The 13,474-nt window shown below is 64.1% G+C and overlaps 1 protein-coding gene across 1 annotated transcript in view; it reads left to right on the top strand.

The window, feature by feature from the left end:
- MED27 (mediator complex subunit 27) overlaps positions 1-7,505 on the top strand; it is a 212,921-nt gene extending 205,416 nt beyond the window's left edge. Inside the window, exons 7-8 of the mRNA XM_002721943.6 lie at positions 6,058-6,135; positions 7,098-7,505. Coding sequence (XP_002721989.1) covers positions 6,058-6,135; positions 7,098-7,232 — 213 coding nt within the window. The 3' untranslated portion in view covers positions 7,233-7,505. The remainder of the gene's footprint in view (positions 1-6,057; positions 6,136-7,097) is intronic.
- Positions 7,506-13,474: the final 5,969 nt, after the last annotated feature.

Raw genomic sequence — 13,474 nt, 5'->3', positions numbered from 1 at the left:
CCTGGGCTCCCTGCTGGCCAGGCCCACCTCCCCAGAAGTGCCCCCTCCCCAGCTGGCAGAAAGTAGACGCCTGCCCGCTTTCCGTCTCGTTCACCTCCCGTCCTGCCAGCTGAGAGCCCCCGGGGTAGAGCCCCCCCCTCAGAGGGCCCTGCACCGCAAGGTGGGAACGAGGCAGGAGCCGGAGTTGCCCAGCCCCAGGGAGAGCGCAGCCTGGCGCAGAGGCGTCTGGTCCCGGGTCTGGGCATCTGGAGAGTGCTGCTGGGGGCACAGGCAAGGAACTTGCTGCCCAGCCCAGGGGACGGTGACAGAAGGGACAGGGAAGACCCCTGAGCTGAGTGCTAATGGTGATGGGAGCCTCCAGGGGAGGAACGCTGCAGGCAGAGGGGCTGCCGAGCACAGCCCTGAGTCAGGCGATACGGCGGGTGGCACGGGCTGACGGGAGCCGGGGCTGCGACCTGGGTTCCTGGGGCTTTACAGTGGGGTGGGGGCGGGCGTACGGCCTAATGGGGTTAGGGCTCTGGTTGGGACGCCTGCATCCCACATCAGAGTGACCGGGTCTGAGTCTCAGCTGCGCTCCTGATTCGAGCTTCCTGCCCGTGCAGACCCTGGAAGCCAGCAGTAACAACTCTAGTAGCTGAGTCCACCCAGAAAGACCCGGATGAGTTGGTGGCTCCCAGCTTCGGCTGCTGTGGGCATCTGGGGAGCGAGCCAGCAGATGTGCGCTGTTTCTCTGCCTCTCAGAAAAGTAACTAAAAGCAGGGTTAGCACCTCCACACCACAACCAAGCCTCCGCTCAGTCAGGGAAGCGCTCTGCACACACGGGCGCGTCCCTCTCAGAGCCGAGCTGAGCCCGTGTGCGGGCAGGGCTTTGGGGCGCCGTGGAGCAGCTCGGTCTCCTCTCACAGCAAGACCCCTGCTGTGTCCAGGACGACCTTGCACTTTCTCCCCAACACGTCCCGAGCGCCTTCGGCTCAGACTTGACTCGATTCCCTGCATCGCTTGGTGAGCTGGGGACCCCCGAGGCCCCCGGCACCACGCCACCTCTCCTTGCTTCTGGGCCGAAGAACTGGGGAGAACGGGCAGTGCAGCACACAGGCCAGGGCAGCCTCCGCAGGCGTTGCTGGAATCTTCCCCAGCTTCTAGAAAGTGCATCGAGGCCGGGGACCTGGGCGGTGCTGCCGCACAGCTCCCCGGGGGATGGATTCTGAGGGGCAGCCCGGCTAGGAACAGGCCACTGCGGTCTCTGCCTGCCTCCCACCACCAGGGGCCAGGACTGCAGCCGAGCGGGAACAGGCTGCAGCGGACGTGCGTCCTGAAGCAGGGGCTGTCGGCATGGAGTGGGAGATGCGACTGCCTTCTTCCCATGCAGCCCTCTCTGGTCTGAACCTTGGTTTGGAGGCCACAGGCTCAGCAGGCCTGGAGGCCCGAGGAGGAAGCATCGGCGCCCACAGGGCCTGGGGGATTACTCGGCCAAGATCAGCGTCTCCAGCCTTGCTTGCTGAAGGAGCCGTCTGCGGGGCTCGGGAGGGTGCAGCTGCCCCCCGGGGCCGTCTCGCTGCCCTGGGCAGACCCCCGGGAGGAGCAAGCTGCCCGCAGAGGCCCCTCCTCCCGTGTCTCGCCGACCGCTCTGAGTCTGCACCGTGTGCTTTGCCCTTCCCTTCCCGATGCCCTGAGACCTGGGCTCCAGGGGTGGCCCTGGGCAGAAAGGAGTCATGCTGGGCCCAAGCCTGTTCCCTCCATGCCCACGGCCAGGGGAGGGCAGGGGTGAGCTGGGCGAGAGCTGGGCTCTGCACCACATCCACCTGATGGTAGGGTCTCCCCTGCGACGCACCCACCCCCCCCTCGCCCACTCTACTCCCCTGCTGCTGGGTGAGCATGTGGCTGCCCTGTGCCCCCTTCACTGTGCACTCTGGAGGGCTTCTTGGGGCCATCGGTGCCTGTCAGGCCCTTTGGGGTGTGGTTACTGCCACGTGGTCATACCAGGAGAGGACCTGGCTGTGGCACCTCTGCAGCCCCTGCCGCCCGCAGCGGCCTGGAGTCTGGGCACCCACGCATGGGCCCAGCCAGGAAGCCTGACCTCGCGCTCTGGCTGCAGGCGGCTCTCGTCCCGAGGGGGCTGCAGGGATGCACGCGGGGCCTCGCCGCGGCTCAGAGCTCCCGTGGAGCAGCCGAGCCCGCACCCAGCGCCGCTCCCTAAACGTGGGCTCGGCTCACTGCTGTCCCTGCAGGCAGCGCAGCAGAAATAGCTCACGGTCTCCTTTGAAGCAGCCTGGGTGCCCAGACTCAGGGAGGGGCGGCCGCCGGCCCGCGCAGTCTGCCGGGGAGCCAGGGAGAGCGTGCGGCTGGCAGGCGGCCCCGCCCGCCTGGTGACTGGCAGCTCCTTCAAGGTCTCTTGAAGGAGTCCCCCCCACCCCCAGCTTAGTCCTGCGTGGGTTTGGGTGTGCGAAGGCCTCCTCCAGCGCTCCAAGCTCAGGGAGGAACTTGGCCCGTTGGTGCCTGGGACAGAACTAAGTACCGGTCAGAAGCCGGAGTGGGTCTGCAGCCAGCACCAGAGGTCTCCCAGCACAGCGCCCGCTCCCGCTCCTGCCTTCGCTCTGTCCCTGGTGAATGTTACTCTGTCTCTCCCTGTCCTTGGGGTCCCCATCCCCTTTGATCTCTTTTTCTAACAGCACTAGAGGCGGATGGACAGCCAGGGGGCCTCCCTCTGCCTCACGGGAGGACTAGGACGGCTTTTATCTCCCAGTGGAATCTCATTAGCTCCACGGCACAATGGGGCCAACCTCAGCCGCTGCCACTCAGTTAGTTAATGGCAGGGGTTTTTCTTTCTTTCTCTTTTTTTTTTTTTTTTTGCCCCAGGCCTGTTTTATCCACATCTCAGATACTGAGGAGAAAACAACTTTATTGTTGGAAAGTATAAAACAAAATACTGAAGGCGGGCTCTTCGAGGGAAAGGAGAATCCTTGTAGGTGACTCTCACAGGCGGCCTGTGAAAGGGGCCGGGTTTGGCCAGGCTGCGAGCAGTCCCTGGGAACAAATTCAGTGGCTGGCCTGGGAGCCAGGTGCCGAGGCAGAGCTTGGGTGCAGCTCCAGCCGAGGGCCGGCCGTGCGCCAGACACGGGCTCTGTCCGTCGGAGCTCAGTCCGAGAGAAGAGGAGGCGGCTGCGCCAGGAGGCCGAGCCCCGTCCAGGAAGCCTGGCTTTCGCCCGGGCTCAGAGAGAGGGTCAGGACTTGAGCGGGAGGGAGGGAGAGGCCGGAACCAGCGCCTCTGCGGGGCTCCCAGGGCCTCCTGGGTGTGGGAGGATTTACTGATAACCAGGATGCTTATCGGCCTTTGTTTAGTCCTCCCGCTGTGGTTCATGACAGTTCAGGATGGAGCGTCTCCGTCTCCAGGGAGCGCAGGAGTGGGAGGACTCAGGTTGAGGAACGTGGGACTCTGTGGCTGCATGCGGATGGGGACACATGCGTGGCCGTTCAGGGAGAACGTGGTAGAAGGGGCAGGACTGGGAGAGTGCTCCAGGGGCCTCATGGAAGAGGTCAAGTGCAGGGGTCGGTTAAGAAGGAAGCCGGAGGTGGGCACAGGGCTGCGGCAGGGTCAGGGATGTCGGGACAGTCACGGCTTTGAGCAGGGCCCTGCAGGTGTCCTGATGGATGCAGCAGCCTGGGCCGGCGGCAGGTGCACCCTCTCGGAAGCGGGGAGGGGCTTATCCTCACGGCCACCTGTGAGGCTGCCCCGGCTCCAATCACAGCTTCGAGAGAAGCAGGAGCCCAAGTTCCATGAAGTTCCCCGAACTGTAAATGTGGGTCCGTTGAATCAAAACTCATGAAAGAAGAGAAACGCAGTGTGCACGGGGCCAGCACCCAGTCCCCTCTGAAGAAGGAGCCAGGCCCCAGGCCAGCGCTGGCCACTAGATGAGCGCATTGGGCCTACCCTCTCTGGAGGGCCCACCTGGGGCTGGTGCAGCTGGACAGTCCCAGCTTGAGAAAAGAGATGTTAAGGACCCAGAATAGCAGGGCGCAGAGCAAACAAGGCTGGCCCGGCCTGCTCTGCCACGGCAGCCGGCCCTGTCGGGGCATTTTAAAACATAAGCCCTAAGTCGGTGCTGCGGCTCACTAGGCTAATTCTCCACCTTGCGGCGCCGGCACCCTGGGTTCTAGTCCCGGTTGGGGCACCGGATTCTGTCCCGGTTGCCCCTCTTCCAGGCCAGCTCTCTGCTGTGGCCAGGGAGTGCAGTGGAGGATGGCCCAAGTGCTTGGGCCCTGCACCCCATGGGAGACCAGGAGAAGTACCTGGCTCCTGCCATTGGATTAGCACGGTGCACTGGCCACAGCGCGCCGGCCGTAGTGGCCATTGGAGGGTGAACCAAGGGCAAAAGGAAGACCTTTCTCTCTGTCTCTTTCTCTCACTGTCCACTCTGCCTGTCAAAAAAAAAAAAAAAATTAGCCCTAGCGTCAGGAATTCTCCAGAAGTTTCGTCCCTCTTGTAATCGGCAAGCATGGTTGCCGCACACAGCGTAGTGGGGAAGCTGGGTGGGCAAGAACCAAGCCCCTGAGGGCAGGCCCTGGGTGGGCCCTGCTGGCTGTGCTGTGTTTTACAGCCGCTCATCCCACCTGCACCCCCCGAGCCCCCTCTCGCCGCCACCCATTTGCAAAGTTATCGTTACTACTGCTTCAAAAACACCCTTGCTCATTTTAGAAAGCTGTCTGTCAAAGCTGCTTAAAATAAAAGCCGTCTTGGCACTGGAAGGCGTGCGTCCCATTTATCTTACAGTCACTTGGGTAAGGGTTTCTCCGTGACACTGGATGCGTGAGCTGAGCTGCGTCTGCAGGAGAGCCGGGCCAGGCACTTCCGGCCGTGGCCTCCGGCGAGTGGACCTTGTGAGGCTTCCTCGATCCAACAAGTGACGTGCTGGCCACGCGCTGGGTGCCGGGTGGTCTTCCAGGCCCCGGGAACATGGCGCAGAGCCCACCCCAGAGCTGACCGCTCTGTCACTTCACCAGGCAGGCGGCAGAAACCCAGCGAGAAAGGGAGCGGAGAAAGAGGGGCGTGGCGGGAGGGGGGGCCTGGGCGGCGCCTGATGACGACCTCCGTGGGGCAGGGGGAGCCGAGGCTCCGAGAGCCCCGTCAGGAGCCAGAGATCACGCTGGAAACCGGGAGCCGGGACCAGCTCGCCTGGCTGCGGAGCCTGGGTCCTCACACTCAGGCTACAGGTGTGCACAGCAGCTGGGCCGACTGCGGGCTCCTTCCCAGCCGGCACAGCACGCGTGTTCCCACCTGGCTGCCTTACATGCCGCTCAGGCCCGTGGGGGAGGGCATGGGTGGAAATGGACAGATCCGGGCACACGCACTGTGTTCTCAGAGCTAATGATGTTATTGGGTTTTTGTTTTGTTTTGTAACCACAGCATTTGTAATGCCAAGAACCCCTAATGAGAACGATCAAGAGAAGCATTAGTGAGAACACGACCATCAAGTTAGGGGTAATCTATGAGCCTGCTGATGGATAACGGGCATTAGCGATTCACGGGGTCATCACATTGCAGAGCGCAAGGCGGGAGGGAGCCGTGGCCGTGGGGGTGGTGCAGGGCTTGAACCCAGTGCTCTGTCCTTGGTCACCTGACGGCCCTGGAAGGCTCCTACTGGGGTTTGGGAAACAGCGCCCCCGGGGGAGAGCTGGGGAGAGCGTCCCGTCCGCGGTCAGCTCCTGCCCCTCGGAGGGAAAGACCTGCAGGAGTTGGAGGCTCCTGAACATCAGCCCTGTGCAGCGGCCAGCTAGGACCCAGAGCAGGCGGCCACTCTCCAAGGACACCTGCTCCTTTGCGTGCGTGCCGTGTGCTCAGGGTCTGGCCCTTCTGGCCTGTGCAGGCTTTCAGCTGCTGGAATGTCCCAAACTCCAGCGGCCTCCAGGCCCATGTTTTCCTGCCTGTGACCCCCTGCCCCCAGCCCTGAGTTAGTTTGTCTGGGGGCAGCTCTGTGTGCACGCGGGGCAGAGCCAGCCGCCTCCTGGCTCTCGCTGCCGCTTGCAGTGGCCACTGGCCCCAGCATTGTCCTTTGTCCCCAGGTGACCGACCACGCCACCACAGCCCTGCTGCACTACCAGCTGCCGCAGATGCCGGACGTCGTGGTCAGATCCTTCATGGTGAGTGGCCCCTGGAGCCAGGCCTCCCGGCGGGCTGTGAGAACTGGCAGCTCGGCTCCGTGGCTCCAGTCCCACGGCCTCCCCACAGGAGGTGGGCTGCAGGGCGCTGGGCCCCCTCGCCCACCAGCTGCTACTTTGTGCCACTGCCGGGCGACAAGGTTTCAGAAGCTGTCTCCACAGTCCCCATTGCTACTTGGTCGCAGGTGCCGCCTTGGGCTCCTGGGCTGTTCAGGGGTCGCTGGCCCGGCTCCTGGCCTGCCGCGTGCTGTCGGGAGTTGAACCCAGCCCAGCCGGGTGCTCAGCAGAGCTGGGCCGAGAACCCTGTAGCTCCAGCCCTTAGCAACAGAGGCGGAGAGTCGGCTCCCCGCCGGCTTCCCTTTGGAAGGAGTTTGGCCTCCTCGTGTTTATGGCTTTGGGGCGTGAGCCCTGCGCTGGGCTCAGGGAACTCGGCGCCCTGGTTCGGGAGCACGAGGAATGACAAGGTTCTCGAGCCCCTGTGGCAGTGAGCGCCGGCCTGCCTGTCACCAGGTCTGGTTTACGGGGCAGGGGAGGGGGCGTTGTCTGAGTGTTTTCTCCCCTGTCAGCGAATCTCCGTGAGGTTGAGAATCGAGTTATGTGAGCCTCGTCCTTAGGATGATGCCGGAGAGCTGCACGCTGAGCCCCTTGGTGTGTGCCCGCCACTCGTTAGGTTTGGCGGCAGCAGGGCTGTCCCCGCCCGTCCCCACTGTGTCAGGCCACGGAATGACAGTGAGTGATGGCCTCAGGTCAGATGCGCTCCAAGGTGTGTGGCCCTCGGCGGCGGGCGAGCTCTCGTCCACGTCCCCCTTGGCCCACAGCTGTGACCGCTGCCCCTCTGCACCACGGCAGATCCCCCGGGGTCCAGGCCGAGCCAGGCGCTCTGCACGCGGGCGTCGGGTCGGGCGGAGGCGCCGGCCCCTCACTTCCCCTCGCTTGCCTCGCAGACCTGGCTGAGAAGCTACGTCAAGCTGTTCCAGGCCCCGTGCCAGCGCTGCGGGAAGTTCCTGCAGGACGGCCTGCCCCCCACCTGGAGGGACTTCCGGACCCTCGAAGCCTTCCACGACACCTGCCGGCAGTGAGCCCCGCCCGCGCTGCCCGCACCTGTCTGCCCCGCCCCCACCTGGCGTGGAGCGCAGGGCCGAGCCTCCAAGAGCAGACCCCAGCTCTGGCCGCTGCGGGGGCCGGGGGGACGCTCCAGGGAGGCCGTCCGAGCGGGCCGAGCAGTGCTGGGGACCCCGCCACCCCCGTCCGTCCATGAAGCCCTTGCCTTGACTGTTACTGGGATGAGCCATGTGGCTGTGTTGCTTTTCTGTAACTTATTTTTGTAAACAATAAACCTTTTGTACCCAGGACAAGGCGCCGGCCGCTGTTCCTCATGTCGCCTCTGATGCTCAGTGCAGCGAACCCGCCTTTTAAAGGACAGCTTAGCGATGCCCGCTGTTTGTTGTTGTTGTTGTTTTTTTTTTGTTTTTTTAGATTTTTTTTTTTTTAATTTGAAAGTCAGTTACACAGAGAGAGAGGCAGAGAGAGAGAGAGATCTTCCATCCGCTGGTTCACTCCCCAGGTGACCGCAATGGCCGGAGCTGAGCTGATCCGAAGCCAGGAGCCAGGAGCTTCTTCCAGGTCTCCCACATGGGTGCAGGGGCCCAAGGACTTGGGCCATCTTCTACTGCTTTCCCAGGCCACAGCAGAGAGCTGGATCGGAAGTGGAGCAGCCGGGTCTTGAACCAGCGCCCATATGGAATGCCGGCACTGCAGGCCAGGGTATTAACCCGCTGTGCCACAGCTCCGCCCCCAGTGATGCCTGCTTTTAAATTCTGTGCACACTGGGTTAAGCCACCACCTTGAGACGCCAACATCCCCTTGGAGCACCTATTCCAGTCCCGGCTGCTCTGCTTCCAACCCAGCTCCCTGCTGATGGCCGGGGACGGCAGCAGAAAGTGGCCCAAGTGCCTGGGCCCCGGGCGCTCCTGTGGGAGACCCAGATGGACCTTCCGGGCTCCCGGCTTAAGCTCAGCCCAGCCCTGGCCCCTTGCAGCCATTTTGGCGTGATGGATGCAGATGGAAGATCTCTCTCTGTCTCTCCCTTTCATTCTCAAAGTAAATCTTTTTTTTTTTTTTTTTTTTTTTTGACAGGTAGAGTTATAGACAGTGAGAGAGAGAGAGAGAGAGAGAGAAAGGGAAAGGTCTTCCTTCCGTTGGTCCACCCCCCAAAATGGCCGCTACAGCCGGCACTGCGCTGATCCGAAGCCAGGAGCCAGGTACATCTCCTGGTCTCCCATGGGGTGCAGGGCCCAAGCACTTGGGCCATCCTCCACTGCACTCCCGGGCCACAGCAGAGAGCTGGCCTGGAAGAGGGGCAACCAGGACAGAATCCGGCGCCCCAACCAGAACTAGAACCTGGTGTGCCGGCGCCACAAGGTGGAGGATTAGCCTAGTGAGCCGGAGGATTAGCCTAGTGAGCCGCGGCACCAGCCCCCAAAGTAAATCTTTAAAAACGTCCCCACCCCTTGCTCTCCAGGGAGCCGGCAGAGCCTCCCTTTCAGGGGTGGCTGGGCCTGGGAAGCGGTACCTGCAGCGGAGGGCGCAGCTGTCTCTGCACTAGAGCCGAACACACGCTCGGAGGGAGAGGACCCGACCCCCTCCAAGGAGTTCCCACTTCTGTGGAGGCGAGGAGGGGTGTGGGGCAGGACCAGGAGCACAGGCTGGCTCCCTCCTGGGATCTGGTGCTCAGCCCCTCTCTCTCCCCTCCGGGGGTTTAGTGACTGACAGGGACCTGGGAGAGGTGGGGGCGTGGCCTCCCCGGCCAGGAGGCATGGTGAGAGGCAGCAGAGCTGAGAGGACGAGCAGTGGGGACGGTTCCACGGTTCCACACAGACTGCGAGCGCCCCTGAGCTACGCGGTCATCTCATGAACCGCTCAGAAAGACCTCAGCACCAGCCAGAGCCCGGCGTGGCCTTGGTGGTGACCGGGACGGTGAAGCCGCCGCCAGCCCTCCCCTGCTCCACTGTCGCTCCCACCCGTGTGCCGGCACAGCGGCTCCCCGGGCCGTCCGTGTCTCCTCCAAGGCTGTGACGGGCGACCCCTCTGCTCAAAAACCCGCCTCATCCACATCTGAACCCCGTGCGATGCCAGCAGGCCACATGGCCGGGCTGTGACGACAGCAAGCACCGGTGCCAGCTGGCCGTGCCCCACCTGGGGCTGGAGCCCCGATGGAATTACAGCAAGGGCGGTCGCGCTGTGAGGCTGCGGGTTCAGGTTTTCACCGTTTGCCTCTTGCTGATGAGGGACCCCGAGCTCCGCCCGGCTCTCCGGCCGTCCCCTGGGTGGAGCGAGCCAGGCCTGAGCACTGCGGGGCTGGGCAGGCAATGGTTTCCTCTTAGAATTCAGGGGAGATGCCTCCCGCTTACAGGGAGCCACGCATGCGTCCCGCTCACAGGAGCGGTGGAAAGTTTCCATTTAAACCGGATTTGCCCAGGGGGAACAGCGTGACTGTGAAAGAAAGCCAGTGGGCAAGCGACAACTGGGCGGTGGCAGGGGCGCGGAGGACGCGAGCAGGTGATGGGGTGGGGGTGCAGACCCCTGAGCGCCTGGCTCCGACGCCCCGGGAGCCATCCCAGGTGGCCGATGAGGCTTCTGTGAGATGCAGCGGTGACTGCCGGGGGCAGAGGGGGACAAGGACAGGGCCTGCGACTACGTTGTCCCTTTTTCTTCTAATTCCCTGACGAGGGGGCTGGGGGCACCGGGTAAGCCTCCAAGCCTTTCTCCTCCGGGCGTGGGGCTGTGTTTGGAGCTCAGGGAGGTGGGAGGGGCTGGGCTTGCCGCCCAGATCCCCGGATGCTCAGCGCTCAGGAGCTTCAGGCTGTGCATGCCCACCATGGAAAGGAGCGCGTCTGCTGCCCTGGGTGTGCACCGGCGTCCCTCCCAGTGGTGGGCCGTGAGGACGCTGGCCGGCTTCCGGAGCCATCCTCGGTGCCTCTCCCAGCGGGAGCGTGGCCCAGGCGGGGTGCTCCATGGGCAGGGTCTAACCCTCAGCACCTGCTCTGTGCCGGGCACGTGATGGATGTGGTCTGATTCAATCCCGGGTGGCCGATGAGGAGCCCGGGAGGGGCCACAAGTTCCCCCAGCAGAGACACCGCCTCCCGAGGCCCCTCCATCCTGCAGGTCTCCCTGGACCGCGCACCCCGACCCTCCCCCGCCCCCGAACTGCCAGCCGCCCGTGGGGGTGGATGGGATGGAGCCGGCAGGCCCTTGAAAGGTTGTCCAGATTTTTCCCCCCCAAACTAAAATGGGAATCGGCCTTTGGGAACCGCGTGAGCCTCTCAAGACTTCACACCACTGACAGCGTGGAGCGGTGATCTTTCGGCGTGAACGTGCAAGCCGCCGCTGCATCTGGAGTGCCAGCGTGTGGGCCTCGTGCTAAACCCAGAGCCTCCTCGGGTCAGCCGATGGGAGCCGGGGCCCCTGCACACCTGGCCTGGCTCGGGGGACGGCGGCCTCTGCAGCGTCGCCGGCCGGCTGGGGAGGGCCCCGGGGGTGACCCCAAGGGGCAGCCAGTCCCGTTGCACCTGCTCACCCTCTGCCAATGCCGGCCGTGCTGTTCTGCGTGTGGCCCGGGCACACAGGGACGGGGCCTAACGGGGCTTCCCTCTCCAGGACAAGCCGGCCCTTTCCTCCCACACACATCCTTCCCCACCCCAGCTCCTTAAATCCGGGCAAGGAGCCACGGAAACCCACTTTCCAGCTGAGTGTTGACTGTTGGATCAGCCAGGAAGTTCACGGGCACATCCAGGCGCAGCCCCGTGCTGGTGGCTTGGTGAGGCCCCAGTATCAGCCTAACATCTCAGCCGGGGACCCACCGCCCCCGGGGACCCTGGGGGCCGGGACTTGGTGCACACGGAACAGGCAGGGGAGGCCAGCAGCGGACTGCACCCGTGCAAACAATGACTGTCCCCCAGGGGAAGGGGGCCGAGGGGGACAGCAGCGAGCGTGGCGGCTCTGGGGGCAGGCGGTTGCTGAACGCGTGCCTCACCGCAGCCCCTGGCTTCAACCCCGCTCTCAATTACAAAAGGAACCCGTGGGTCCCTTCTGCAGGGAACCGGGTGACGTGAGCAAGCAGGGGCAGGGGACAGGGCACCGGGAGGAGGCCACGTGTTTGGACGCCCTCTTGTCCCGTCCCATGGGTGAAAGCCGAGTCACAGGCACCCTCCCAGTTGGCAGGGTGGGGGAGGCACGGGGCCCATGTGCCATGTGCGGGCCTCTGCAGCCCAGGATTCTGCTGCCCTCTGTCCAGCGCCACTTGGCTGTCCTCGGGTGGGCGTGGCCCTGGGGCTCGTGTCACCCTGTGTCCCACCATTTGGTGGCCGTAATTGATGAGATGAGTCTCCTGCCGGAATCTTTCTGTAGCTTTTTATCTTGGATAATTACAGATTCCCAGGAATACACGAAAAAGCGTGCGGGGAGCCCATGTAGCCATCCCCAGCCTCCTCCCAGGTCAGCGAACCACATAATGGAACGCAGGGTCCAAACCGGGGCTGCCCAGCTCTCGCCAGCCACACCGCACTCGTCTGTGCGTGTCCGTGTCACTGTGTGTCCACGTGTGTTGCCATGTGTGCATGTGCTGCTGTGTGTGCACGTGTGTCACTGAGTGTGCCCTCTGACCATTTGTGTGGCTTTGGGAGCCACACCCACAGTCTAGATATTTTCCTGAACCCTTGACTCCCAGGCCAGGGCAGCAACGGGCCGGGGAGCCGTTGGGGCAGCTGCCATGGCCTGACCTGGCACAGGTGCCGCAACAGTTCCCACAGGCCCTTAGGGCAGGACTGGCCACCCCCTCCTCCACCCGCCCACAGGCCAGGTCCCAGGGATGAGCAGGGGCTGACTGCACAGGCTGCCGGGCGCCCACAGTGTTCGGCAGCCTCCCCATAGGCCAGAAAGGACCAGGTCGGCTCCCAACTGGCCGTGGCCACCTCTCGGCTGCAACCTGAGCATTCCCCCTGCAAAATCGCCACCTCCAGGGGGTCCCCCAAAGCCACAGGGGTGAGCCCACCCGTGACCTCGCTGCTCGTCCCCGCCCCCAGCTCCCGGGGCAGCCGTGGGCCCTCACAGGCCGGCTGGAATTTGCTCAAACTGTCAGCTCCTTTAAATAGCACTCCATGCTCCCCTTCCCCGCCGCGCCCTTTCTCACTGTCACTAAATACCAAGATTTTCCCGGCCCGGCTGCAGAGCCCCAGCCCTGAGTCACGGGTGCGAGGCGGCGGCACCACGCTGCCCGTGAACTTGGGCGCATGGCGCCACCAACCGTCGTGCCCGGCAGGCAGCTGGCATCGCCAACAGGAACAGCTCAGCTCCCCAAAGGCCTTCGGCCAGAGTGCGTGCCGATGCCGGCGCCAAACGCTGGGCCGCTGCCGCCTCTGGCTTCCCACCTCTGGTTTTTCACTTCCTCCCGGTTTCGGATCCAACCGACCCTGCGCTTGCGGTGGGTCAGGCTTGGCAACAACAACGACGGCAGCAGTAACAGTAACGCAGCACTGAGCCCTTGCAGGAGCAGCCTGGAGACTGGGGAGCCCCAGGGAGGGCCCCCCTCCTCAGACAGCGAACCCCCTACCGCCCTCCCCTGTTTTGTGGCCTCGGAGGCCGCGGGGAGGGGGGTTCCGAGAGCATCCGGAGAGGCCCCCTCCTCCACGCCGCCTGCTGAGCCTCTCCTGGGAGCCTCATTCCTGCCAGTGCAGGGAACCAGGCCTACGCTTCTCCCCACGCTGGGCTCCGGCCTGGGCCAGGCTGGCGGGGTGAGGTGACCCCGGCTGCTGCCGCTGCTCCCAGCCCCACTCTCGGGGGCCGCTTCCCCCCCTCAGCTCCTCGCGGGCGACGGCGCTGGATGAGCTGGTCACGGCCTCAGCGAACGAATAGACGGATTGATGAATGGAGCCTCTGGAACTGGCTGAGCCCAGCAGGTGAGACTGTTTCTCCCTTTTACTGGTGGGGAAACTGAGGCAGAGAGCAGGTGAGGGGCTTGCCCCAGGTCACAGGTGGAAAAGCAGAGGGGGCAGGGTGTGGGCTGCAAGGCTACGCCCCTCCCTGTGGGCCCTGCCTCCTGCCAGGGGCATCACGGGCACCCCAGGGAGGAGCAGACCGAAGGCCAGACACAGGGAGTTCAGAAAACAGAGAGGGAGGAGGGTGCCCTGGCCAGGACATCAAGGGGGGCTTCCTGGAGCGGGTGGCATTGAAATGAGCCTGGAAGGGCAGGAAGGGTTTGACCTGAGAAGCTGGGGTGGAGGGCATCCAGGGGTCACAGCAGCTGTAAGAGAGCTGCCCCCCAATG

This window comes from Oryctolagus cuniculus, chromosome 1, assembly GCF_051225735.1.
Source record: "Oryctolagus cuniculus isolate XC-2025 breed Fujian yellow rabbit chromosome 1, ASM5122573v1, whole genome shotgun sequence".
In the NCBI taxonomy this organism is placed as follows: Eukaryota; Metazoa; Chordata; class Mammalia; order Lagomorpha; family Leporidae; genus Oryctolagus; species Oryctolagus cuniculus.
The sequence above is the reverse complement of the archived record's forward strand: the minus strand, read 5'-3'. Positions and strand labels throughout refer to the sequence as shown.